This window comes from Penicillium chermesinum (assembly GCF_028974085.1).
Source record: "Penicillium chermesinum strain IBT 19713 chromosome Unknown utg000002l:1.0-5270490.0:1.0-5274688.0, whole genome shotgun sequence".
Classification (NCBI taxonomy): Eukaryota; Fungi; Ascomycota; class Eurotiomycetes; order Eurotiales; family Aspergillaceae; genus Penicillium; species Penicillium chermesinum.
Genome location: NW_026695312.1, coordinates 4,117,596 through 4,144,086, shown reverse-complemented (window position 1 = coordinate 4,144,086; position 26,491 = coordinate 4,117,596). Strand labels below are relative to the sequence as shown.

General features: G+C 49.5%; 9 protein-coding genes across 9 annotated transcripts; 4 read left to right on the top strand and 5 right to left on the bottom strand.

Annotated features, from left to right (window-relative positions):
• Positions 1–208: 208 nt before the first annotated feature.
• On the bottom strand, positions 209–5,073 carry N7468_002417 (pentafunctional protein ARO1; the record flags this gene model as incomplete). Its single annotated transcript, XM_058471714.1, has 4 exons — positions 209–238; positions 309–353; positions 410–2,184; positions 2,241–5,073. The coding sequence occupies 4 exons, from the start codon at positions 5,071–5,073 to the stop codon at positions 209–211; spliced, it is 4,683 nt and encodes a 1,560-aa protein (XP_058334855.1).
• Positions 5,074–6,232: 1,159 nt separating this feature from the next.
• On the bottom strand, positions 6,233–6,742 carry N7468_002416 (efflux pump antibiotic resistance protein; the record flags this gene model as incomplete). Its single annotated transcript, XM_058471713.1, has 1 exon — positions 6,233–6,742. The coding sequence occupies one exon, from the start codon at positions 6,740–6,742 to the stop codon at positions 6,233–6,235; it is 510 nt and encodes a 169-aa protein (XP_058334854.1).
• Positions 6,743–7,295: 553 nt separating this feature from the next.
• N7468_002415 (efflux pump antibiotic resistance protein) lies at positions 7,296–7,949 on the bottom strand (the record flags this gene model as incomplete). The annotated part of the gene is made up of 1 exon (XM_058471712.1): positions 7,296–7,949. One exon carries the CDS (start codon positions 7,947–7,949, stop codon positions 7,296–7,298), a length of 654 nt encoding a protein of 217 aa, XP_058334853.1.
• Positions 7,950–8,326: 377 nt separating this feature from the next.
• On the bottom strand, positions 8,327–11,511 carry rat1 (5'-3' exoribonculease Dhp1; the record flags this gene model as incomplete). Its single annotated transcript, XM_058471711.1, has 5 exons — positions 8,327–8,876; positions 8,939–9,052; positions 9,210–10,259; positions 10,299–11,136; positions 11,205–11,511. 5 exons carry the CDS (start codon positions 11,509–11,511, stop codon positions 8,327–8,329), a joined length of 2,859 nt encoding a protein of 952 aa, XP_058334852.1.
• A 673-nt stretch (positions 11,512–12,184) lies between these two features.
• Positions 12,185–15,555, top strand: N7468_002413 (uncharacterized protein; the record flags this gene model as incomplete). Its single annotated transcript, XM_058471710.1, has 5 exons — positions 12,185–12,707; positions 12,730–14,409; positions 14,432–15,054; positions 15,113–15,400; positions 15,469–15,555. 5 exons carry the CDS (start codon positions 12,185–12,187, stop codon positions 15,553–15,555), a joined length of 3,201 nt encoding a protein of 1,066 aa, XP_058334851.1.
• A 307-nt stretch (positions 15,556–15,862) lies between these two features.
• N7468_002412 (isoleucine--tRNA ligase ILS1) lies at positions 15,863–19,950 on the top strand (the record flags this gene model as incomplete). Its single annotated transcript, XM_058471709.1, has 16 exons — positions 15,863–15,972; positions 16,027–16,031; positions 16,099–16,119; positions 16,166–16,271; positions 16,333–16,346; positions 16,398–16,522; positions 16,572–16,619; positions 16,701–16,947; positions 16,999–17,692; positions 17,745–17,970; positions 18,026–18,116; positions 18,171–18,174; positions 18,240–18,312; positions 18,370–18,495; positions 18,555–18,825; positions 18,878–19,950. 16 exons carry the CDS (start codon positions 15,863–15,865, stop codon positions 19,948–19,950), a joined length of 3,234 nt encoding a protein of 1,077 aa, XP_058334850.1.
• Positions 19,951–20,605: 655 nt separating this feature from the next.
• N7468_002411 (uncharacterized protein) lies at positions 20,606–21,993 on the top strand (the record flags this gene model as incomplete). Its single annotated transcript, XM_058471708.1, has 3 exons — positions 20,606–21,249; positions 21,307–21,839; positions 21,905–21,993. The coding sequence occupies 3 exons, from the start codon at positions 20,606–20,608 to the stop codon at positions 21,991–21,993; spliced, it is 1,266 nt and encodes a 421-aa protein (XP_058334849.1).
• Positions 21,994–22,152: 159 nt separating this feature from the next.
• Positions 22,153–22,438, bottom strand: N7468_002410 (uncharacterized protein; the record flags this gene model as incomplete). Its single annotated transcript, XM_058471707.1, has 2 exons — positions 22,153–22,323; positions 22,376–22,438. The coding sequence occupies 2 exons, from the start codon at positions 22,436–22,438 to the stop codon at positions 22,153–22,155; spliced, it is 234 nt and encodes a 77-aa protein (XP_058334848.1).
• Positions 22,439–22,785: 347 nt separating this feature from the next.
• N7468_002409 (Sfi1 family protein) lies at positions 22,786–26,131 on the top strand (the record flags this gene model as incomplete). Its single annotated transcript, XM_058471706.1, has 3 exons — positions 22,786–22,849; positions 22,915–23,696; positions 23,768–26,131. The coding sequence occupies 3 exons, from the start codon at positions 22,786–22,788 to the stop codon at positions 26,129–26,131; spliced, it is 3,210 nt and encodes a 1,069-aa protein (XP_058334847.1).
• Between the last annotated feature and the right edge of the window lie 360 nt (positions 26,132–26,491).

Below are 26,491 nucleotides of genomic sequence, written 5' to 3'. Positions count from 1 at the left end.
TGTGGAAGACCACTAGTAAGCAAGGCCTTGGAGAATGCAACATAAGATAATAATAAAATTTTTGTGACTACCCAGCAGAGGAAAAATTACAGGGCAACACAGACATCTCCGCCAACATCGTACCGTTCGAACCGATGCCCGGAAAGAAGCCTCAGCAACGATCTGAAGCTGCAAAATCATAATTTTCAATATTGACAGATGTACTGAATCATGCAGAGTCGTTACCCATGACAGCATTCTATTTGACAGATGTTAGGGCTCGAGAAAAGTAAATGAATAGCCGCATGGGACGGAGGGTTGGTACTTACTCTTGCAACGTGGTACAAGGGAGTAATACCAGTCCAGTGAATGAACTATGAGGCGTGATTAGCTCAGATGACTAACTAGATTAGAAAAAGCAAAGACAAACCTGGTGCACGCCTTGACCAACAAGGACCTCGAGGCCAGGAATGGTCTTCCAGCCTGCATCAGCAGCTAGCTGCATTAGAGGAGTTACAGAGGGTTTGTAGGCCATCTCCAGAAGCACACGGGATGCCTCGAGTTCACTGGGGTTGTTATCGACTTCTTGGGCACGCTCGAACATATGGCAGAGGGTTTCCCGGACGCTAGGGTCAATGGGCCCATCGGCAGGAATAGTGCCGATAGCAACCCGTGGAATGGCGTCAAGTTGCTTAGGGTTGTCGACAATTCGGATGTTGTAGTTTGTGGGGAAAGTCGAGATCATGCCCTCCAGCTTGCTCGCAGAACGTCCGATCACATAGATAGGGGAATAACCCATGTGGTGGAGAGCGTAGATGGCGGCACGAGCAGTTCCACCGCCACCAACAACAATGGCACCTTCCGAGCCAGTAGACCCAAAGACGCCCTCGTTGCGAAGCGAGTTGATCATGCCTCTCCAGTCAGTGTTGTAGCCGATAAGACGTGTTTTTCCACTCTCTTCCTTGGGGACAATGGTGTTAACAGCGCCAATGATCTCGGCCTCTTGAGCGACCTCATCCAGAAGAGGCATGATGTCGAGCTTGAGGGGGATCGTCACAGATGCACCACCGAAGTCAGGAGCTCGAATAAAGTCCTTCACATCCTCTGCATTGGTAGTCTCCAGACGTCCGTAGCTGTGAGGAAGGCCAGTCTCGGCGAAAAGAGCGTTGTGTAGGGGTGGCGACCGAGAGGCGGAGACTGGGGAGCCGAAGACTGCAAATTGCTTTGCCCTGAGTTCGCCAATCAATGAAAGGCCCTTGCGGATCTCCTTTGCGGAGAGCTGGCCGGGGGCAGCCTTGAAAGGAAGACTGGGGTGAGACACCGGAGTCATGAAGCCGTTGAGGATGCGGCTGAGTTGACCACTATCGCCCATGTTGATGGCGATTAATGGGGTCTCGTGCGATTCGGCTGCCCAGTTCTTGAATTTCCGAAGTGCATTGTTGTCCTCCAAGGTCCGAGCGACACCAACAAGCTTGATAATATCGCCGTATTCAAGAGCCTTATTGTAAGATGGAATCCAGGACATGTTGTCCCACGACAACTTCCCTTGAGGGTCGTGGTGCGACGCTATAATCTTAGAGTATCCCTTCATTTCAGAGACAGTGCGCAGCAACTCATCGGGGAATGCGATCTCAAGATCAACAAATTCACAGCCTGTACGGAAGGCAAGTCTGTAGAGTTGTTTGGCAGCTTCGTAAGCATCATCAGGGAAACGACCTCCTTGGCTCTTGGTGCGAATAGTGAAGATGACAGGGAGCGAGACTTGACGACGGAGGAAAGAAATCTGCTCAACGACGTACTCCACGGAAGGGATGTCACTGTCGCTGGTAGGATCCTGGAGGAGATCAACACGCAGCTCAACAGCATCCGAGCCCACGCATGCTTCACCCAGAATATCAGCACATTCACGAAGATCTGGCAGGGTCAAGGAAACGAAGAAAGAGTGCTTCTTTTTCTTGATCTCACTGAGATTATCCACTTGGCCAGTGACCACCTTCATGAAGCGGTAGAAGTCCTCCGATGCCAGAGCAAGGTCTTTCTTGTCTGTTCGTTGACTATGGTACTGAATGTTGCTGCACTCCTGGAACCAAGGTTTACGACGAAGCCATACACCCATCATATCTTCCACATAGGCGGGGCGGGTCTGATCAACCTGCAAAAAGTCCATAACGTCCTTGATGTCTCGCATGACAAGAAGAACATTCCCTTATTCTGGTGATAATCAGTGAGAAGCTTTCGTGCCTCTGGTTGCTCAACGATACCGCCACCACAAGCAAAGACATACCCAGTTGGGCGATCCTGCAAAGTGCGCTTCAGCAAAGCAAGCTCAGCCTCGCGGAATCCTTCCCAGCCGCGTTCTTTGATCATGTCTGGAATGGTCAAGCTCTCCGTCTTCTCAAGTTCGGTATCAAGGTCAATGAAAGGGCGGTCGAGGCTCTTGGCAACCCAGCTTCCAGCAGTGGTCTTTCCAGCACCGCGCATGCCGATGATGAAGATAGAAGCGCTTGCCTTTTCCTCCTGGGTTGAAACGGCGAGTTCCTCTTCTGTGAGTTCCTTGCCATCAAGACTGACAGAGAACATCTGCTTCAGGGTATCCCACCAACCGGGCCATGTCTTTCCAACACATTCCTTCTCCAAAATAAGGGTTGGTTTAGGAGCGACGAGGGATAGGACACTGAAACTGAAGGCCACACGATGATCATCGTAACAGAAAATGCCACCAGAGGGCTGACGGAGGGTAGAGCGCTCGATTCCATCAATTTCAAGACCGTCATCATGCTCTCGGCAAACCACACCAAATTTAGCAAGCTCATCTTTCATGGCCTTGATTCGGTTGCACTCCTTGACACGCTGGTTTGCGATACCGTAGATACGGGTAGTGTGGTTTGAGCCCTCGCCTCGAGCAACAGCCGCAAGAATTGACGCAGTAAGGAAAGCATCGGTCATTGGCTCCATATCAACATTCGGAAGTGGACGAAGAATTCCGCTACTGGGTCCAGTGACTGTAGTGGAGGTGTCAGTTTGTTCGACGGTGCAGCCCATAGGCCGGAGAACATCTACGGCAAAACGAGCGTCACCCTGAAGAGACTTGGAGCCAATGTTGGGGACAGTGCAGGTTGTGCCAGAGATAGCAGCTATTGCGAGAGGGTACGTAGCAGAGCTGGCATCACTCTCGACAACATACTCAGCAGGGTTGACATAGTTAGCCTGCGGGATGTGGTAGGTGTGTTCTTCGGTGGTGGACTTCTCCACATTAATGCCAAAAGATCGCATCATCGCGGTAGTCATATCAATGTAAGGTTGCGAAATAGGCTTCCCTCCAACTAATTTCAAGGTAACGGGTTCCTTGGCGTACGGAGCACACATGAGCAGCGAGGAGACATACTGCGAAGAGACCTTGGCAGCGAGGTTAATCTTGCCTCCAGCAAAGCCACCCGAAGCGGCAATCTTGAGCGGAAGGCTACCCTTGCGCTCTAAGTACTCGATTCCGGCTCCGTTCACGGTAAGTGCATCCACAAGATCCCCAATGGGTCTTTGCTTCATGCGGCTGTTACCGGTAAGGACACTTTCCTCAACGGTACTTGGCTTGGCAAGAGTTGCCACAGTTGTCAAGAATCTAGATGCAGTACCAGCATTGCCAAGATAGAGAGGTGAGGGGCTAGCAGTAATATTCCCTCCCTTTCCATTCACAACAAGAACCTCGCCTTCTTCTTCCCAGGAGAAAGTTGCAGCCCCGAGACGCTCCAAGGCATTAAGCATGACCTCCGTGTCATCGGAGTGAAGAAGGTTCTTAATACGACAAGTTCCAGAACCGAGAGCAGCCAGAACCAGGGCTCGGTTAGATATACTCTTTGAGCCTGGGGGAGCGCAGGTAACGTTAAGAGTCTTGGGCACTCCAGGCTGGATCTCAACGCTAGGAGCCAGAACAACACCAATATCTTGATTGGAGACCGTACTGGCCTTAGGCTCATAGGTACGTCCAATTGCAGACAACAGAACGACCTTCTTCTTGGGACCATCGTTCTTCTTGTCCAGGGCCATGTTGAATAGAAGCTGTTCGACAGAGCAGTGTTTACCGGCGGTCAACTGACGTACGCGGGAATCCTTGATAGTCGTAGGCAAGCCATACGCCGAGATACACTTGACAATACGGGCCACTGCGACACCCTTAAGGACGCCTAGGTGACGAGCGAGCTCTGCTTCCTTCACCATCCCGATAGCAACACACTCTCCATGGAGAATCTGGGGGGTCAAGATCGCCTCGATAGCATGGCCGATGGAGTGACCCCAGTTTAAAAGGTTGCGAAGGCCACCCTCACGCTCATCGGCAGAGACAACGTACGCCTTGTGACGAGCGGAGGCCAAAATTCGGGCTTTGAGAATATCTCGAATCCCATCAAAGCGGCCACTTCCAGGCTTCACTTCGCTATGGACTGCGCTCAGAATAGCCTCTGCATTATCCTCGAGCGCGGTAAACTCCTCTTCGCTTGAGATGGCGGCAGTCTTGATCACCTCAGCCATACCGTTGATGAACTCTCGCACAGGAAGGGTTTCTAAAAATTCGAGATCGATGTAAATCCTTGACGGTTGCCAGATTGAACCAATCAAGTTCTTGCCTAATGGAGTGTCAATGGCTGTTTTCCCGCCAATTGAGGAATCCACCATGGCCAGAAGCGTCGTAGGCACCTGCACATAGCGAACGCCGCGCATGTAGGTGGCCGCTACGAAACCAGTCAGGTCCCCAATGACACCACCACCAAGCGCGATGACAACTGTATCACGGCCGCATGGTGGGTTTTGGCTTAGCATCCAATCCTCAATACCGGCTTTTGTTTGGCGGGATTTTGAGCTCTCTCCCGGTGCGACATTATAGGTCAAAAGACGAGGAGCTGGCGAAACCGAAATGGCAGCAGCTTCGAAGGCTTTCTCGAAGGCAGGGATGTATATCGATCCGAGGTTTGTATCGGTAACAAGGACATAGGTGGTCGAGGGCAGGCCGGTGATCAGGTCTGTCGCGACAAAGTTGCGCCACAGACCAAAATCAGCGACAATGCTCTCCCGGCCCAAGATGCTGATCTTGGTGGGCTCACTCATGGTGGCGAGAAGGGTTGTAGATCTGACGACGATTCCGGGGTTTAATTGTCTCTGCTTAATTCATTCTACGCGTTTTGTCAGTATAAAATGCTTTGGTGACTTTCCGAGGGAAGTTGACTGGTTAAACCCCACCAACGGAGCTAGCGATGCAAGGTGTGCACACAACAGTGATGATTGAGGACCGTTGTTAATTGGAAAGAGGCAGAGATAGCCAATGCTTACCTGGGAATCAGAAATAAGGGTCAGATGTGTTACCCAGCAAACACGACCAGGAAGATGCTTGGGAAAAAAAACAAGAGACCCTGACTCAATCGAAAAACCCCTCCGATCTCGCCGCGGTGAGCCTTGACCGCCTTCTGACTCAAATGATCTGGGTGGCACTATGGATGCACTTCTGTGGCCACTAATTGGCAATAGTTAACTCCTGGTCTCGCAAAGGCTTGCCCATAATATCACTAGTCGCTTTAATCTGCCATCATCGGCTTTCACCCTCGCATGCGCAGCCATCCACAAGCCTTGAGCATTGTGATGCAGCTCCCTGACATCCGCCGTCAGGCCGTGTAGATCTTGCCCTAATATAGAAAATTCAAAAAGCAGCTCTTTTTCTGCTTACTGAGGTGCCAAGAAACAACATAATTATGTGATATCCCCAATCATGCCTACGTGGTTTGTTGATCTACTCAGCCTTAAGAAAGGGGCGGCTACCGACTAGGGACAACCCGAAAGTTCTTGTTAAATTAGATAAGGTAGTTCAATCCTTGCAAATTTATGGCAAAGGCTCGATCAAAAAGTTCGGAATCCGTAATGCACACGTTTGAATGATAATTCAACTGGCCCACCTGAAAATGTATAGCAAATGCAGACCTATATATGAGTTAGTTCAAATATGACGCTTTCAAGTAGATTGTACTGAAGTGGGCCGCACAGTTTCAGAGAAGTCCTTAGCTTTTTGCAAAGCTATGGCTGTTACTCGTGTTGGTCCAGAGGAGATTATTGCTTTGTTTTAAAAAGCGCTCAAGGGGCATGAATATTCATTGCGAAGACAAAGTTATCTGCAAGCTTTAGCATTCGACCTTTTCCGTCATGCCTTTCCTTCACGGCTGCTTCTGTTTGACCGAGCGCCACTCGATCAGAAGACTTCCCACCATTGTCGTGCAGGCTAAAGCGACAGGAGGTACCAGGTGTGCGTCAAGCTCCGGTCAATATCCCTCAGAACCTCACCCAAACGTTGCGCAGGAACTTGGCTCTTAATATCACCAAGTCCATGTTGTTCGATATAAGCAGCCGACAGACCCGGTATAGCATTTTCTAAACTTGACGACAATTCATTTGTGAATATCACCTGTGCAATAGCGACGAACACAGCCGGCCCCATACTCTGCCCGAACAAGATAACCCCGATCCCAATGTTGACATCTGCGGTATTCAAGGTTGTCTGCATAGCTGCTTGGGGCCCTTGGAAGCCGATGCCGCCACTGAACCCTACAAGCCCGGAATATAGGATGATCTTTGCTAGGGACGAGTGTAGATTGTATGTTGTCATTAAACCCGAGGCAACTGGCATGCACACGGAAGCGAAGATCATGAAGGGGGCGTAGTAGCCGAACGTTGTAGTGCCAATTCCCTGAAGGAAGAGGCCGAGCATCATCCCAACAAGGATAGGGATCATCAGGTAGCCGCTCTCACTTGGGGTCTAGAAAGATTGGAAATCGTCAGTGAGGGTATTTCAGTCAAGTGCTGGCCAAGGGTCATACATGAGACCGGACGACTTGATAATACGTTGGCAAGTACCACTCCAAAACGTTTGTCATCGAGTTAGTACACGCTGTAAAGACGAAACCAGCAATAACATTTCGATTTGTAATTATGCGAAAAGGGAGTGCTGCCGAGTCTCCACGTCGGTATTGATTAAAGAAAAAGGCGATGAGGAGAACAGCAAAAACAACGAATAATGCAATTACTTTCCCATCTGACCAAGGATATTTTGTTCCAGCCCAAGATAGTGCGAGAAAAAGTGCTGTTAAAGATGGGATGAATATGCAGTTACTGATTAGATCAACCTCTCTGATCTTTTCAGCGAATGTAAGGTTGTCCTCTTGACTTGTTCTTGGATCCGAGAAAAGAAAAAGTAGCGCCGCCAGTGATATCCCTCCAATGGGGAGATTAATCCTGCAGAAAAGTCAGCTGTAAGCTATCTTGTCCACGTCTGCGATGAAACTAGTTTACCAGAAACACCACCTCCACCCCAGAAACTGCGTCAATGCACCACCTACTATGGGCGCCGAAATGATTGCCAGCGATTCCACACACGCCATTAATCCCGCGAACACCGGCCGCTTGTTGAGTGGTATAATATGCGTTATAACAGCATAACACCCAGCTAAGCCTCCTGAAAACCCCAGACCCGTTACCGCTCTCCCTACAATGAACATAGTCGATGAAGTCGCTGTGGCACAGAGTAAAGAGCCGACGAGGAAAATGACGTTGGTGAATAAGAAGACGATCTTGATCGAGAAATGTTTATAGAGCTTTGCAAACCCGAACTGGAACGCGCAGGTGCAGAGTCGAAATGCAGATGAGTACCATCCCACATCAGCAACGGTACGGAAGTGATTGGTGATGCTCGGCACAGCTGTAGCGACAATGTTGGCATCTAGGCCACCTAGAATCATAATCACACATAGTGAAAGGACGGTGCACCAAAACTTAGAGCCTGTTGGATATTTGGGTTCCGCGGAAGGGGCAGGTTGAGTGCGGAGAGGTTCCGAGGTTGCTCCAGGTGACGGCTGCCGTTGCTGGTCCAGCAAATTGGGCAAGAGGATGGACATTTGTTGTTCGACTGGAAGCTCCTCTCTTGTTGCAGTTGTAGTTGCCATCGTATGAGACTTGCATGAATAGCCGCATGAAAAGAAAGATAAGGGAGCTCACCATTTAGCTGTTACTCGCTGAGTCAAAAGGACCTAGCTCTCACTCTGTGACATGTGACGTACGGACGTTTCGGAGCTAAACTTCTCCAATTGTGCTTAGAGTACTGAGGCGGGGGTGGTTGATTTAGTCTTTGGAAAGGGACGACTATTGGCTAGGGACAACATGAAAGTTCCTGCTACGTTATATATTGGTAAGAATAATAATCAGATCAGATTGTTCCTATGAACTCCGCAACACCTCCATTCCCATATTCTGAGGACTATGCTCCTTGGTTCCAGCTCCAGTCAAATGGCAGTCAAACGCCCTGTAAGCGTGGTGATAGCACTCAATAGCGGCCGTAACTACCGCCTCCACTACCTCCGCGATAGTTAGAGGAATAATCACCGCGACCGCGGGGCTTGTTGCCACGATAAGAGCCTCGGCCCCCTCGATTATTATCGTAATTCCCATGGTTTTGATGATTGCCACCATATCCGCCCTGGCCTTGATAGCCCTGAGGGAACTGCTGGTAGCTTTGAGGGTACTGTGGATAGCCTTGGTTATGGTGCGACATTCCTCCACGTTGGGGCGGAGGTGGTCCTCGGGAGAAATCCCCAGCTCCTTGACCAGGAGGAACCCAGCCAGAAGGGGGTTGCATGAACCGGGGATCAAGGTGCGCTGCAAAGGGGTTGGGCCGATCCGATGAGCTGTAATCCATGCGGCCACCGCGTCCTCGACCGTTGAGGGGAGCTCCACCGAAAGAGCGGCCTGAATGCTGCGCGCGACCTTGGACGGCGCGGACATCACCTTGGTTTAACATTGGCGTGGCGAACTTGACGCCGCGGAGGAGCATAGACTTGTGAAGGTGAGTAGATTTTGGAATCTTGTAATTTACACTGCGAGTCATTGTAAGCATATGCATAAGCGAGGGTAAGTGAAAAACGAGATAGGCTCTTACGTGAGACTGCGGTCATCGTCGAGACTGGGCATGCCGTATTCCTCCAGATTCGAAACTAAAGTCCCGTGAGGGATGTGAGTTTCATTGCGCTGAACAATACCAGCTAACCCATCACTGATACGCATGTTCATTGTGTATTCCGCAGGCCCGGGTTTCTTGGAGTAGAATTTATTCGCAAGATCTTGATAAAGCGGATGCGCCTCCGATAGTAAAAGAACATCCTGACCGTGAGTGTTGCGACTACGTTCATCTTCAGTGAGAAGGGGGGTACTTCTTCTCCATGGCACCCAGGAGGCGTTTTTCGTCAATGAATGGAAGTAAGACAACGCCTTGCCACGCGAACTTCTTCCCGTTCAAGTCTACAGGGAAATCCTCGGGGTAGAAATCAATGATTTCACTCTCCGGGTTGCTCATAAGATCATGGAATACAGAGGGTAGTGCGTGGTTCGATGATGCTGGCAAAACGCCCATCAACTGCTCATATGGCTTGAAAGGCTGACCCTTCTTGAAATCAATTTTCATATCAGCAATGTCCACGAAGTCCGCAGCGAAAGGCGCATAGTGGTATGGGTAGTACCATGTCCACGAAGGGCACCCTTGGAAATAGTACAGAAGTACCCATGCCAGGCCTTCCGCATATGCCCGGGCAACCTTGTGACGGAACTCATGGTCATTGGGATCGACACCGAATTTCTGCTCATAGTATCGATCGGCATATCCGGGCTCCCATAGCTTCACAGTGTCCGGAGGAGACTCATCGTTTTGGGGCTTGGGGGCAGGCGGAGGAGGAGAGTCTCTGCCAGGAGTTCCGACCTCCTCATCCGGTTGGTCGTCCTCTTCCTCGTCAGCCTTTCTTTTACCGAGAACTGAAGGTGAAGTAGGCTCGGCTGCCTTATTTGAAGCCTCGCCGTTGATAGCGACACTATCTGCCTCTGAAGCATCCGCAGTAGAGTTACTCTGCGAGCCTTGCATGAGTTTACTCTTCAATACAGCTGCGGCGCTCTTGTTTTCCATATTGGCGCGATAAACATTGCCACGGTTTGTAACCATACTGTGGGTCAATTCTCTCGTTTCTTTAGCCAAGTGACCACGACCAGGCGTGATAAGCTCCAGTCCAGGTGGTGGCCCATCATTACCATGAGCCTTGTTATCGTAGCTGGGAGAGCTGCGTCTGCGCTTTTGGGCACGTTCGTTGCGTTCACCACGAGCCTGATCTTGCTCTTTCCGTCTTCTGTTATTTGCCTCCTCCTCTCCTCTGCCTGCCGGCGGCGTCGAAAAATTGCGTCCTCTTGCTTGGCAACACCCTGCAGGATCATCTGCGCTCGCGGGAAGTTAACATGTCCATCCTGCGTGAGGTAACCCCCCCATAGCCGGAAGATTGTCACGCCAAACAGCAAGTAGGGTGTCGATTCCATTCTCACGGACATCTAGAGCAGGTAGGTGGGGCAGGAAATCGTTTCCGACAAAGAAGCACATGAAGACCCAGTCATCCAACGCTCTTTCGAGATCGAATGGAAATGGCTGGTTAGGGACATGAAGCTCAGCAGCGAGATATTCACGCAGAACTGAGACATGAAGCCATATGAAGGGCTTGAGTGGAGAGGCATTTTGCTTCTCATCAAACTCTCCAGTCTTTTCCTTCGCCTTGCCAGTACACTCTTCGGCCTTGTGTCCGGTCTGTCCACATAACCTACACGCTCGAGGCTTAGATTCCTGGAAAAAAACGTCTTCACGCAAAACGCGAAAGTGAGGTTCATGGGTGCCAAGACCAAGCATGATCAAATCAGCGTCTAAACCATAAATGACATGGCGAGTGTTGGGGTCATGCTCTGGAGATGCTCGTTGGGACCGCACAAACTCCATGATCTTGTGTTCACCCTCACCAGGAACGGTGGCATCAGAGATGATAATCTTTAACTTCTCCCACGCAGGATCCGTATTGAGCTTGTAGGCTATCCAGTAGCGTAAGGAAGCAGAAAGGATGTCCATGAAAGGTGTTCCAGGAGTGATGACGTTACTGTCCCATGTCTTCTGGATCACTTCCTCTTGCATAACTGCATCGGCGCCCTTTGCGGCTTGCTGCTTGGCAATAAGTTTCTGAAGTTCTTCCTTCTTCTCATCATTTTCTCTAGCTTCTTGCGCGGATCGGAATCGACGGGAACGTTGCTGGTTCATCTTTGCTCTTGGGGCAACACCATCTATACGCGGAGTCCGCCGTTAGCGAAAGCTTTACATGCAGTAGCAATAGTCATTAGATTGTACTCACCGATAGCGATCATCAGAAGTTTCCGTGGGCGAACCATGTTGACCACGCGATCAGTGTACTTAAAAATCTCCAGCATCATCTCTTGCTCGTTGGCTGGCGGTGGGCGACCCTCGGGATGGGTACATGGATGGACGATTCCATTCATATCCAAGTAAAGGTTATCCATCTCCTCTCCATTGGGGTTGGGGCGCGTCGTATCAACCGGGATTTGTTCACCGTTAACTTCTTGCGGCAACTCCTCGATCACCGGTGAAATGATCTTCGGATACTTGTTCGATAGCCATCGGAAAAGCGCGGGGACACCCATATTGGTGGTGTCACGACTTGTCGTGGATCAAAGTTTGTGGACTCGGCGCGTTGCTTGAAACGCCTGGCCTCGAGAGCGGAAAGATGGCCTGGGTAGTGCTAGAAAGCACAGCAACCTAAGCTGGAAGTGGTACCCAATGCAATGTCAAATTTGACACTACAATCAAGCCAGACAAGATGTATATGCAACCGCGTCAAGGATCGCAGTGCGAAAATGCGGGTGTTGAGGGAATTGGAAAGTCTCTGCGGCGAGATAAGTTTAGCTCCGATATCCTTAGTCATGCGTGGATGAACGGCCCCGGGACCCACTAAGATTCTAGGACATGCCTGTCTCTTAAGATTGAAGGAGGTCATAATTCTTTTGGCTAATTTCTTCGAATCTAGTCCGATGGTGTAATAGTGCATACCTTGTAAGATTGATACATTTTTTTGAAATCCACTTCAAAATCTGAGTCTTAACAAAAGCAATATATAAGCTGCAATGCGCCCCGGTTCATCTGCAAGATTAATTCCGGAAGGCGGTGGCATACCTGAAGCTCAGGCGGTCAGTTTTACTGCAAACGATTCCCCCATCTGCCATCGGCGCCGCCGCACTGTTTATTTGGCCTTATTTTTTGATGCTAACCAATTCTTTTGCCCTTGGCCGGCGGTGACCATGATAATACAAACCTGCGATGTTCCGAATCCTTGAATCACAGGCCCCGGCCAAACAAACGGCCACAGATACTATCGACATCCTGAGCAATAGGCTCCAAAGCGCCACGTTGTTAGAAGATCGACGGGCTGCCATTCAAGGCCTACGGAGCTTTGCGAAGCTTTATCCCGCGTCCGTCGCTTCCGGAGGACTGCGATCATTGATCAGCACCTTGCGCAATGATGGCGAGGATGTGGATACCACTAAAGTGGTCCTTGAAACCCTGTTGATGCTCTTTACTCCTGATGAGTCCAGTCCCGAAGCTTCGGATGAAATTGCCCTGTGGTTGGCAGATGAGTTTACCCAGAGGCAAGACAACATCACAATTTTGCTAGATCTTCTTGAGACACGAGATTTTTATTCCCGGCTATACTCTCTCCAATTGATGTCCCACATCTCCGGTGCAAGACCCGAACGAACACAAGAGTGTATATTAACGGCCCCGCTGGGTATTTCACGGCTTGTGAATGTATTAACGGACTCGAGAGAGCCAGTTCGTAACGGTATGATATCCTCGTCTTCAAGCTGTCGCTATACCTAGGCCGGATCTAATGACGTCGTCTCATCGATACGCAGAGGCCCTAATCTTGCTCATCGCCTTGACGCCTGCTTCAGAAGAATTGCAGAAGCTCGTTGCCTTCGAGAATGCCTTCGAAATTCTCTTCTCCTTGATCGATGCGGAAGGTTCGTTAACGCTTGGTACCGAAGTCGTCGAAGACTGTCTCTCCCTTCTCGCACATCTCCTGAGGTACAATGTTTCAAACCAGTCATATTTTCGGGAGACAGGATGTGTGCCAAAGATCACAACGCTATTGATCGAATGCCAACTTGAGCACGAGGGTGAGGAAGCTACACCGCAATATACACTTGTTCACCGTGACAAGAATGTTTGGGGCCTTTTGACTATCATTCAACTGTTTTTAATCCGTGGCGGAAAAGGAACTCCCAGCAACCAGACAGCATTCTGGCAACATGGTGTCACTGAACAGGCTCTCAGTATTGCCTTCGGCCAAAGATTCAGTGTCAGCGTTACGTCCAAAGCTTTGGCGACCTGCGCTGACCTTATTCGTGGAAATTCTCCCCTTCAAGAGAGGTTTGGTGATATTGAAGTTGTATGGGGTTCGCGGAAACCTCAAGACCCAGCCACCAATGGAACAGCTGAACCGGAGCGCATTAATGTGATCGAGGCATTCTTGAAGCTGAGCTTGGAACCATCGCCCAACAATCTACTGGATGCACGTTTGGCAGCTTGTGAATGCATGAAAGCGTTCTTTGCTCACCATCCTGGTATTCGTATGCATGTTCTGCGTCGTGCAATCGAGGGTCATACTAGCGGGCAAGATCGAATCCCAAATATCATTTCAGTCTTGCTCACTGCCCCTGAGTCGCGGGGCAATGCCGATCCTTATCAAGTATGGATGGCGTGTGTGCTGTTATTCCATTTGATATTTGATGATTCCGAGGCAAAAGCGGCAGCCATGAAGGTCACCGAAGGTGATGCGGAGAGCGGTGAAGAAGTCGTTACCAGTGTTCAGTCTGTGGTTGGAAATTTGATCACTGGTCTGCAACGCGGGGACGATGAAAGAATCACCGTGGGCTATCTGATGTTACTTTGTGGCTGGCTCTTCGAAGATCCGGACGTTGTCAATGATCTTCTCGGAGAGGGAAGTTCTATTCAAACTCTCTTACAAGAGATCAAGCATCAACGGACCCCAAGCAGGCTGGTACCCGGTCTCTGCACAGCCTTGCTCGGGATTATCTACGAATTTTCTACAAGAGATTCACCAATTCCCCGAGTCACTCTGCACAAATTGCTTCTCGACCAATTAGGGCGAGAGCAATATATCGATAAGATCACGAAACTCCGCGAATGTCCCTTGGTCCGCGATTTCGAGGTGCTCCCGCAGACAGCTGTTGGACAACTGGAAGGGGGACTTCCCGAGGTATTCTTTGATCGCGCTTTCGTGGAATTCCTCAAGGACAACTTCAGTCGTCTGATTCGGGCGATCGATCGTGAACCCGGCTTTGAAATATCTGTTGTGGCAAATGGAGTCGAAAAGGGCATCTCGCGAGACCTTGTGGATACCTTGCGTGCCGAGCTTGAAGACCGGAGCCAATCTATCCAGAAGCTGGAGAGCGATCTGGTTGATGTTCAGCGGAAACTCGATCAGGAGCTTTCAGACCACCGAAAGACCAAAGAGTCAAGTGCATGGGAAACTTTCTAAAGCCCAGCAGAGTCAGCAGGCTTTACATTACTCCCATGGACAAGAACTGTCTAGACTCGAAGAACAATACCAACAGTCGAAGAACGAACTTCTCAAGCAGCATAATGAGCAGCTTCGTGCTATCGATAACCAGCTCAAGCAGGCTGCCGCCGAGTATGAAACCAAGAGCGCCAAAGTTCGAGAACACCACGAGAAGGAGACAGCTGGCCTGCACTCTACGATTCGCGGTTTGGAAACCCAACTTACCAAATTGCAAGAGCAATATACTGGTGACAGTGCTGGGTTCCAGGAAACAATCCAGAAGCTCGAGTCAATCATCACCCGTTCCAGAGAGGATCATGCAGCACAAGTGGCCGACCTTCAGCAGAAATTGCAGAGCATGGAGGCCGCACTTGCCTCGAGCAAGGGCGAACATGACGCAAGCATAGCCGACTACAAGGTCAAGATTGAAACCTTAGAATCATCTCTTGCTACTGCTAAGAGCGGACATGAAGCAAACATGTCAGATTATAAGAAAACAATCGAAAGCCTAGAGTCTAGCCTGGCTGCAGCCAAAAGTGAACATGAATCCGAGACAGCCGAACTCAAAAGGAAGAACGATATTCTTCAGTCCGAACTGAAGGAGGTTAAGGAGAGATCCACCAAAGGACGTTGACGCTGTCAACGACAATTTCTTATCAAAGATATCCGAGTTGGAAAAGCGCGCTTCGGAAGCCGAGAGTAAGGCAAAAGAGGCCGAAGGCAAAGCAAAGGATGCGGAGAGCAAGATTAAGGAGGCCGAAAGCAGAAGGAAAGAGGCCGAATCAAAAGCTCAAAAGGAAGCCGATGCACGCAAAGAAGTGGAAACACAGCTGGCGAAGGCGCAGTCTGAAGCCAAAGAGAAGGAGGAAGCGCGTATCGGGACCCAGACTGAACTGGATGATTTGTTAATTGTTTTCGGCGATTTGGAGGCGAAAAGAGAAAAGGATAAGGTAAGATTTGCGATATATACATGACAAAACCCTCAAAATGTCCATATGAGCTAACATAGACCTTACAGAAACGCCTGAAAGAGCTTGGCCAAGAAGTTTCCGAAGATGAGGATGAAGATGATGAGGATGAGAACGAGGAAGATGATGTAGATTAGACCATACCATTCGATATGCCAGTCGTATGTAACACTTTAATTTGATTGCACAAAGGGGCTTCCGCCGATCAAAAAAACTCCAACCAAATTTTCAATCACCAATTGAGAGATTCTTTATTCCAAAAGGTGTTTTATCGTTCGTGGGAGTATAGAAAGCACAGCGGGGTAAACTAGGGCGGTGAGAACACAAGGCGGTAGACGCACACACACTGGCAAAATTATGGCGGGGTGAGTCAGGCTCGTGAGTCTTATTTTTATCGGCTCCTTGTACTCACTCGACTTGGAACTTCTTTATCCAAAAAGCACCATGTCTATCGATTTTCCCGCCGAGGAGGAGGTCATCCTCAATCGGTGGAGGGAGATTGATGCCTTCCAACGACAGCTTGAGCTGTCTCAGGGCCGCCAACCATTCACTTTGTAAGTGCCCTTGAACCGTGCAGCTCTCGAATCCGCGAACTAACGAATATGTAGCCTAGGTATGCCCATTTCGCTCACAATTTTCTACATTTTTCCCACTCTGACGTTTTTTTTGAAACACTTTAGATGGTCCTCCATTTGCGACTGGTATGTATGCGAATCTCCCTAACCAACATCCACTGACATGTCATAGGTCTTCCCCACTATGGTCACTTGCTGGCATCTACGATCAAGGACATTATCCCGAGATACTGGAGCATGAAGGGTTATCACGTGGAACGACGATTTGGATGGGATACGTGAGTTGAATACTCGAATAGGACACATGTGCACCAAGCGGACAAAGCTAACAAATCGCAGCCACGGCGTCCCAGGTTAGTTTTATTTGTTAATTTGCTCGCTGGGCATAGTACTGACCTAAAAAGTCGAATACGAAATCGACAAGAAGCTTGGCATGAGTGGTCTAGAGGCCGTTGAAAAGCTTGGAATCGCGCAATACAATGCTGAATGCAGGGCTATTGTCATGCGCTTCAGTGAAGAATGGAGACAGGTCAGTCGTCATCGAGGTGCTCAATTGACCAAATACTAAATCTTATTAGACTATTGAGCGACTTGGCCGTTGGATTGACTTCGACAATGACTACAAGGTATGCCCTTTCCTTTCCAGCCAAGGCGCAGTTGGCAACGCTTTCCGTGAGGCTAATGTGTGACTACTTTGACACTTCTAGACTATGAATACCACCTTCATGGAGTCTGTATGGTGGGTCTTCAAGCAGCTGTACGACAAAGGTTTGGTCTACCGAGGCTACCGGGTCATGCCTTACTCAACTGCTCTCAATACCCCTCTCAGCAACTTTGAGGCCCAGCAGAACTACAAGGATGTTCAAGACCCAGCAGTTGTTGTCACATTCCCCTTGCTTGATGATCCCGACACTTGTCTGCTGGCATGGACTACTACTCCTTGGACATTGCCTTGTGAGTAGACACGGAATTGCCGTGTATTTTCATTGTTACTGACTTTTGCAGCTCACACTGGACTGTGTGCTCATCCTGACTTTGAATATGTCAAGATCTTTGATGAAGCTACTAAGAAGCACTACATCCTCCTTGAGAGTCTGTTGCGTACGATCTACAAAGACCCTAAGAAGGCAAAGTTTAAGATCGTTCAAAAGATCAAGGGCTCTGAGATGCTGGGCTGGAAGTACGAACCTCTTTTTGACTATTTCTACGATGAGTTCAAGGACCATGGATTCAAAGTCCTGAATGATGAGTATGTCACTTCAGATGCCGGTGTTGGTATTGTTCACCAAGCCCCAGCGTTTGGTGAGGACGATTACCAAGTTGCCGTCAAGCACGAAGTCATTTCACCTACTCGTCCTGCACCAAACCCCGTCGATGAGACCGGAAGGTTCACCGCGGAAGTGCGTGAATTCGCTGGCCAACATGTCAAGGAGGCCGACAAGGCAATCATTAAACACCTGAAGGGCACTGGCCGTCTTCTCGTGGATAGTCAGATTACTCACAGTTATCCTTTCTGTTGGCGATCCGACACTCCTTTGATCTATCGAGCTGTGCCTTCATGGTTCGTCAAGATCACCCCGATCATCCCTCAAATGCTTCAAGGCATTGAAGAGTCTCACTGGGTCCCATCATTCGTCAAGGACAAACGATTTGCAAGCTGGATCCAGAATGCTCGTGATTGGAACATTTCCAGGAACAGGTACTGATCAAACAATTTGACTATATATCCCAGTGACTAACTATTTTTCCAGATTCTGGGGCACGCCCCTTCCTTTGTGGGTCAGCGATGACTTCAAGGAAGTCGTCGCGGTCGGAAGTTCCGAAGAGCTCAAGGAATTGAGTGGTTACGAGGGAGAACTTCTTGATCTTCACCGAGACAAAGTGGATGACATCACTATCCCAAGTAAGCAGGGCAAGGGCGTTCTTCGCCGTGTGCCAGAGGTTTTCGATTGCTGGTTCGAGTCTGGAAGCATGCCGGTAAGTTCTTGTTTCTTTGTTTTTCAGTTGATAGACACCTACTAACTGTCGAAAGTATGCTTCCCAACATTATCCTTTCGAGAACAAGGACAAGTTCGACGAAAGTTTCCCTGGAGACTTTATCGCAGAGGGACTTGACCAAACCCGTATGTTTACCCTTCTTTTTTGCCAAATCAATCAATTAACTAAATGCTTTATAGGAGGGTACGCTATCTCTATAATCGTCTAATACCCTAAACGACTTAATTTTCATTCTAACATGCCTATAGCTGGTTCTACACCCTGACTGTTCTTGGGACTCATTTGTTTGGAAAGCTGCCTTTCCGGAATGTCATTGTCAATGTTTGTGTCTTTCAAGCCTATTTGGCGAAGGAAGAAAAAACTAATTCATTCATCTAGGGTATTGTGCTTGCCGAGGATGGCAAGAAGATGTCCAAAAGACTAAAGAATTACCCTGACCCCTCCTTGGTAATCGATCGGTACGGCTCTGATGCCCTTCGCTTGTACATGATCAACTCCCCAGTGGTATGTAATCTCATCGATTGTTTTAATAACGCACGTACTGATATTTATTTTTGCGCCAGGTCCGCGCGGAGCCATTGAGATTCAAGGAGAGTGGCGTGAAGGAAATCGTGAGCAAAGTGCTTCTACCTCTGTGGAACAGCTATAAGTTCTTTGAGGGTCAAGTGGCTTTGATCAAAAAGACTTCCAACGTCGACTTCGTCTTTGATCCCAAGGCCGAGGCTTCGAACACCAACGTCATGGATAGATGGATTCTTGCCACTACACAGAGTCTCATCCTCTATGTGAACCAGGAGATGCATGCGTACCGCTTGTACACAGTCGTCCCAAGACGTGAGTTTATCTTTATAGATATGGATTTGAACATACGCTGACACTTACATAGTTCTGGAGCTGATTGAACAAACGACCAATTGGTACATTCGATTCAACCGCAAGCGTCTCAAGGGCGAGAATGGTGTTGAGGATACCCTTCACGCTTTGAACACTCTTTTTGAGGTCCTATACACTCTTGTTCGAGGCCTGGCGCCCTTTACCCCTTTCATCACCGATAATATCTACCAGCGCTTGCTCCCACACATCCCTGAATCATTGCGCGCCGAAGACAACCGCAGTGTCCACTTCCTTTCCTTCCCTGAGGTTCGCCAAGAGCTGTTCGACGAGGTTGTGGAGCGTCGTGTCGCACGTATGCAGAAGGTCATTGAACTTGGCCGCGTGTCCCGCGAGCGTCGTTCCATTGGGCTCAAGACCCCTCTCAAAACACTCGTTGTGATCCACAACGATCCTCAATACCTGGACGACGTCAAGTCACTCGAAGGCTACATTGTGGAAGAGCTCAACGTCCTTGATCTCGTTTTATCTAGTGATGAGGATAAGTACAATGTCCAATACAGCGTCAATGCTGATTGGCCTACGCTTGGCAAGAAATTGAAGAAGGATGTCCAGAAGGTCAAGAAGGCCCTGCCTTCTCTGTCTAGCGATGATGTCAAGGCGTACCTCACAAATGGAAAGACCACTGTCGATGGCATCGAGCTAGTAGCCGGCGACCTCGTCGTGAAGCGCGGTCTCAAGGAGAACCCAGGCTCAGCTGGCATGGAACCTAACACCGACGCCGAGGTGATGACTATTCTCGATGCAAACCTGTACCCCGAGCTGGCCCACCAGGGCATTGGTCGAGAGATCATTAACCGTGTCCAGCGCCTCCGCAAGAAGGCTGGCCTGGTTCCCACTGACGACGTGAAGATGGAGTACACCGTCCTCACTGACCCGGATAACATCGGGCTTGACGAGGCTTTCAAGTCTCAGTCTTCAGCCATTGAGAAGGCTGTGCGTCGGCCTCTTGATCAGCGTACGCTGGTTGATGGTCAGGCTCCTAGTGCCGAGGAAGAGGGAACCATCTCGCAAGAAGAGCAAGAGGTACAGAACGCTACCTTCCTGCTGCGTCTGGTTAAGCTGTAAGCTGCCTCCCGCGTATCTTGAATCGTCGAAAGCTTCCAAAATATCATGTAGATAGATACATGGCTACTTGTTGTCATTTTCAGATTTACATCCAATAAAAATCACATGTTGAAATTCGAATGATTTACTGGTCAAGCTTAGGGAGACTTCAGAATCTCCCTAGCATTTAGCAATGATAGAGCCCGCCAATAAACTCTGCAAGGTTGTAGCTGACTTTTTGCTTGGAAAAATTCGCAAGTTCGCCGGAAGAGGATCTTCTATTTGGTGTGTTGCTTACGGCCAAGCATGTCCTATCTGATTGATGAACTTCACTGCCAGTGATAATCATGTATCATTTCTAGTCCTACGCACGAGATCAAGTAGTCGTAGTATTAAGACAGTTCTGATCCTATGAAAGTTCCTAAAACACGGGATAACAAGACTTGTAGGAGATGGAATAGTGGGGGGGGGGGTGTGCTCAGCGCCTTTCCCTGTTTGGTGCCCGCTTCTCCCCGCGTTAAACGTCTTATCAGCACGGGATGATCCATTTGCCAGTGAGCTTGCAAGCGCTGATCTGTGGCCAAAGAATAGAATTCAACGGAGCAACTGACCTTTCTTCTGTGCGAAACTCTTTACCGTAATTCAGAGCCTGAACACATTCGAGTACATATCAGTCATGTCGGCCAAATCTAACCTTCTAGCCGCCTTGGATTCAACCAAGGATGAGCAAATAAAGCTCTTGCAGTCATTCGTACACGCCGCATCTCCGAACCCACCGGGAGACACAATAGCAGCTGCAAAGGTCTTGGTTGATTATTTGTTGGGCCATGGCATTACTGCGGAGATTATTGAAGCCCAGCCAGGCCTTCAAAATGTCATCAGTGACTTTCAAGGAGGGGCGGGCCCAGGACCACGGGTCGTCCTGAATGGTCATATGGATGTGTTCCCTGTGCCTGCAAACACCGATGGATGGACTCGGGACCCATGGTCTGGAGCTGTTGAAAGTGGACGAGTCCATGGCAGAGGTGTTGTCGATATGAAATCAGGCACGGCATCTTTGGTGGTAGCATACGCAGCTTTGTTTGCTCAGAAGAAACACATCCGCGGAAGTGTTGCCCTCTGCGCGGTGGCAGACGAAGAGACAGGAGGTCGATGGGGTACACAGTATCTCATCAAAAAAGACCCCGCTAGATGGGGTGGCGATGTCATGCTCAGTGCTGAGCCAACTGGGCAAACCGTTCGGTTCTCCGAGAAAGGGACATTGAGGATGTCAGGGTCTGTGGCTACCAAGGGAGCATTGGGGGCTTATCTGAACCTGAGGTAAGGAATAAATGGCTTAGGTTAGCTATGCAACGCACGGAGAGTAATTATTTGTAGCAAAGGTGCAATCCGTACCGCAACCAGCTTCCTCGCTCAGGTGGTCCAAGAAGTCGAGTCGATTAACCCAACACCACCTCCTGAGATCGACAGACATATGAAAAATCCCGAGACTCTCGCTGCCGTCGATCACGCTATGGGACCTGGCGCTTCGATGGTGATCGCTCGTCCTACGGTGAATATCGGTACCATCAAGGGCGGACTCAAAGTCAACATGATCCCAGAGCTTTGTACCTTTGAAATCGATATTCGCCTGCCAATTGGCCTTGTGGCAGATCAAGTTCTGGCTGTTATTGAGTCAATTAAACCACACTACCCAGATGCCAAGATCGAGCTGAAGAAACAAGAGGCTGCGAGCAACCCGAACAGTTTTTCATCTATTGAACACCCCTTGCTTGGGTATCTGATAGAGAACGCAGAGAAGGTCGGGGCTGCCCGCCCTGCTCTAATCCCATCGATGGGCGCTACCGACTGCAAACACTACCGGTACGCCGGTGTGCCCGCATACGTGTATGGGTGCAGCCCAGAGAGCAGTAAGTGCTATGACTTCAACTATGAAGATTTTGGAATATCAATACTAATATTGATCATATTGAAGTGGCTGCGACAAATGAGTCTGCATCAGTTGACGAGTATCTACATGTAACCAAGGTCCACGCTCTCGCTACGTGGGACTTTTTGCAGTGATTGAATCCGCCCGGACTAGATCTAACGGGTCATTTCTATTGGAGATGAGCCAGGACAAGGCCTAATGGTTCAAGGAGGCCTATAATACAGAAAAATCATTGCGCCACATATGCAAATCGCCCTGTGCTGGGGAAATAAAATAATGCAAATGGATAGTTTTCAAGCCTTCTTAGACGCAGCCTGCAATGTGTTAGCTTGTTGTTCCAGGGCAAATGGTAGCTCAATCCCACTTACCAAGAAGCAGTCTTTTAGTCGCAGGAATTCCTTAGCACACATGTCCTTGTGCACAGTGCTGTAGTCCGCAACAACACATTTACCGTATGCCGCAGCCTATGGATCAGGTTAGTGGATAAGCTTCCCTCGGGGCACGATGGGTTCATACTTCAACAGAGCATTGGGCAGTAGCCTTGGCGATCTTCTCAATGGGGCGTGTTTGTGCTGGCATTTTGATGAAATATAGCTATTGGCTGTTATATCTAATTTTGAGGGAAGATGATGAGGTTGGACGGATAAGATAGTTGACACCTAATATGTGAGGCATATATTCTTTACCTCAGCATACCGCCACGTGATTCCCCAGCAATGTTTCTCAGTCGCGAATCAAAACATTCCGAGGTGTGGTCTGAGCAGGCAAAAGCAGCGCTTTTCGCTTCGTGTCAATTGTCGTTGTGTCGCAGACAATATCTGCGCTTTTTTTTCCGACCGGGCTTGCCCCGTCTTCGCGATGGTTGGTTTGGTCTGTCGGCTTATTGACCCCGATGCGACAGGCGCGCCATAGGTCGCGATTTTTCGATGCCTCAGATATCTCCTCAACAGCGCGCCTCCACCGAAGAGATCCCGTCGCTTTCAGACGAAGGTAAGCATTTGCTGCGCTCCCTCTGGCTCGGTGTCCTAGTATCTAATCTAAGTATCCGCCTCCAGATGTTGGCTTCCTTTACCAAGTTGTCACTCGCGCCGAGAGCAAGCCGATTGCGGAGCAGCTACCGTTTCGAGCTTTGTTCGCTGCCTACGACGATGTCATCCAAGAGCATGGTCTTGACGCAGACCCTGGCCATGTCTGCATGCGCTTCCTTTTCAAGATGGGAGGGAAGGGTGTGGAGGGCGCCACGCTCTTCGACAAATTCGAGAGCGCGCTCCAGCAAATAGGAATCGTGGTAGAATTTGGAGACGACGGAACAACTGGGGTAAACGAGACTCTGGAAAATGGGGTCTCGTCGGTGGAGAACACATTCAACCAGACGCAGAACCGAGATTACCCTCGAGCGAATGGTACGCCTATTACACCGAAGCGACGAGCCTCCTTTAATACCACACTCGACATAGGCGAAGACGCCAGCCACAGAAGTCATGTTGAGAGGCCGAGCTCTCGGTCATCTCTGTCACGACTCCAAACCGCAAAGTCCGAATTCAATAAACCAAAATTATCGCCGACACCTGCCACGAACGGATATCGAGAAACGAGATCCCCGGATCGTACTCAGCTGATCGCACAATTCCTTGCTGTTGGTCGTCAACTCATAAGCAAGTTCGACAATGACGAAAATAAGGAGAACAAGGACCCTGCTTTGTTGACTAATGGGCTCATGGCTCGTACAGCAGTCGACCAGGACCGTTCACGGCGGATGATGGCTTCTGCACAAGCTCGTCGCACTCCCTCGGTAGTCTCATCCGGAAGCTCGCAATCCGACGGCTCGCGGACCAACGTATCTCAAGCCCCTGAGCAAGACTCTTTCGAAAAAGAGAGGCCCCTCCAGAGCTTCTCTATCGACCTCAGCTCGCTGACCTCCTTCGCGATGCATCAACATTCAATATGTACAGACAGCGGGCAATTTGTCGTAAGATCGTGATTCAGTGGCTTAAACGTGCCTTCCAAATGCGCCAATTGCGCGAGAAGAGGGAAAGCATAGCTATCACTCGAGATCGCACAACCTTGCTACGACAAGCATTTGAGCCATGGCGAGCCATAATCCAAAAAAAGCACCATCAGGCCAGGACAGAGCGCTTTTTCAAGCATCTAGATGAACGTGCCAACCGTGCTCGAGATTTGTACTTGATGACGAAGGCGTTCACTCATTGGGCTCAGCTCACCTCCGAAGAGGCTGCTCGTACCTCTGCAGCTCGGCGACATGTGTTGAGTATCAAGTACTTTAACGCATGGCGTGAGATTACTGCCGTCAATGAATTAAAGGCCCAACGATTTGGTCTGCGGGCGCCGTTCAAAAAATGGCGAAAAAAGGCGGCGCAATTAAAGGAAGCAGAAAGCCAGGCTATCACGATTCATGCCCAGAAGTTAAAACATGCCTCTTATTGGGAATGGTTCTGGGGCTTTTGTGATAGACGAGCACCTGAGTGGTACGCCTCTAGCCTGAAGAGAAGGTCACTCCTTGCATGGCTGCGAAAATTTAGGACCAATCGAGAGCAGTATCAGGAGATAGCCATCCAAGACCGGCGATCGGTGCTGGGGTTTGTGGTCGAAACATGGTCTCAAAAAACAAAAGATGTCACTGCTATGATGCAGCACGCCCAAGAAAGCCGGCGACAACGACTCTTGAGGGAAATGTTCGGCGAATTGAAAGTGCAATCTCGGTTAGCACCTGCCGCCTCACAAATAGTCGATAAAGCCAATACCAGAAGGCTTCGAAGCGCTCTTTCGAAATGGAAGTCGAAAGCCGGCATGGTTGATCAGGCAATTGAAGTGGACCAGCTCAGGGTTAAGCACAATGCCTGGACTTCTTGGAATGATACCTTGCGTTGTCTGGCTCTCCGAGCTCGTGTCAATGAACGAATGAAAATGGAAGTCATGTACAAATGGATATTAATGGAGAGATTCCAGCTCATGCGCAGGATACATGAACAACGTATCAAGCGTGAGGTATTTGTTCGATTTGTCGATAACACTCGAGACACGTACACCCGACTGTTATTTCAGGCAGAAGCACACGAAGGACACCGCGAAGAAGATTTGGCCCGTTCGAAGCTGAGCCTATGGCGAGACAGGCTACAGCTCCAGCGAGAGCGAGATTATGTGGCTTTCGAGTTCTATGCCCCTCGTCTTGCAGAAGAATCTCTCACAGCCTGGCGATCGAAGCACCAACAGATTCAGAAAATGGAAGGTTGGGCTGATGATGCACGCTTTTACTTTTTGATGAAGGCATCTTTGAAGAATTGGCGGAGAGCAACCATAGAGTCCACTAAACAGCGTCGGAAGGATGCTTATGCAAAGATCCGACGAAAAATCAAGATTAACATGGCCTCAAAAGCATTGTCTATCTGGCACTCCAAAACTTCACACATAATGAATATGGAGCAACAGGCGGAGGATGTCGATCGGGCTCAAGTTCTCAGTGATGCATCTGATGCCTTTTCCCTCTGGCATAAGAAGACGATGAAAAGGATTCAAGATTACCAGGATGCCGACCTCCACTTCTTCCACCGAGTTGCTTTCGACCAACTTATTCAACTGTCTGAGGCATTCGTCATTCGCCGTGAAATGGAAGACCAAGCAGACGCCATGTACCGTTCGCATGTGCTTCGCCATGCTGGTGCTGCATTCCGCAAGCTCAGTCTCCGGATTTTCCAACTCCGGAGCACCCTGGAGACGTCCGAGGCTTTGAGAGAAAGAACTATCCGAAAACATGCTAGAAACTACTTTCACCACTGGCTTGAAAGCAGTCGGCTGAAGCTGGAGGCACGAGACTCTCCGGGCCCAGAATTGACGCAGACCAACTTCTCACAGTATGGTGAAATTGACCCTCCAAGGTCAGCATTATTCGACCCGTGGTATCAAAATCCATCTGAAAAGACTCCCTTCAGGTTGGCAAATTCAACCACGAGGCCTCAGGAGCCGGTCTCCGTAACGCCTCTGGTTACTCCAAACAACATGTCCTCTCCCTCCAAGCGAGCTGCCCGGGCCCGAGCGCTGGCGCAAATGTCCACAACCCCCGCCACCCCCTTGCATACTCCTTTTGCCAGTCGCCTGCTTCGTGCTAGCTCTTCGACGCGAAATACTTCCCCGCGGCAACCGCTTACAAGCCGCGGGAATTCCATAGCGGCTAGTGTTCGATTTGCCGACGAGGAGCTCGAGGAGCTTCCTGAGTCACCCACAGATGGTCGGAAATCCGCGAGTCGACGTCCTTGAACCTTTCATCCGATATATCATTTTTCACTTTCCGCCGTGCCATTTTCCATAAGATTTGTACATCGCGACATTAATTTCTGGCTTTTTCTTTGTGGTGCCTTGTTTATGATCGGTCTCTGCATGCATAGCAACAGGCGCAGCATATACGGGGTTTGTATGTCTAGGCCCTGTCAAGAAGCTTTGGGTTTATACTGGGATGGATTTCTGGACATGATTGAATATTATGAGTATTATACGAATTTCCAACCAAGAAAGTGTTCTACTGAAGGAAATAGACAGTTGTAGACCTCTACTTGTAGAATTGGTAGACTACCAATACTTGGAGATAAGATGGAGAGTGATCAGCAAAGGTGATCGCGT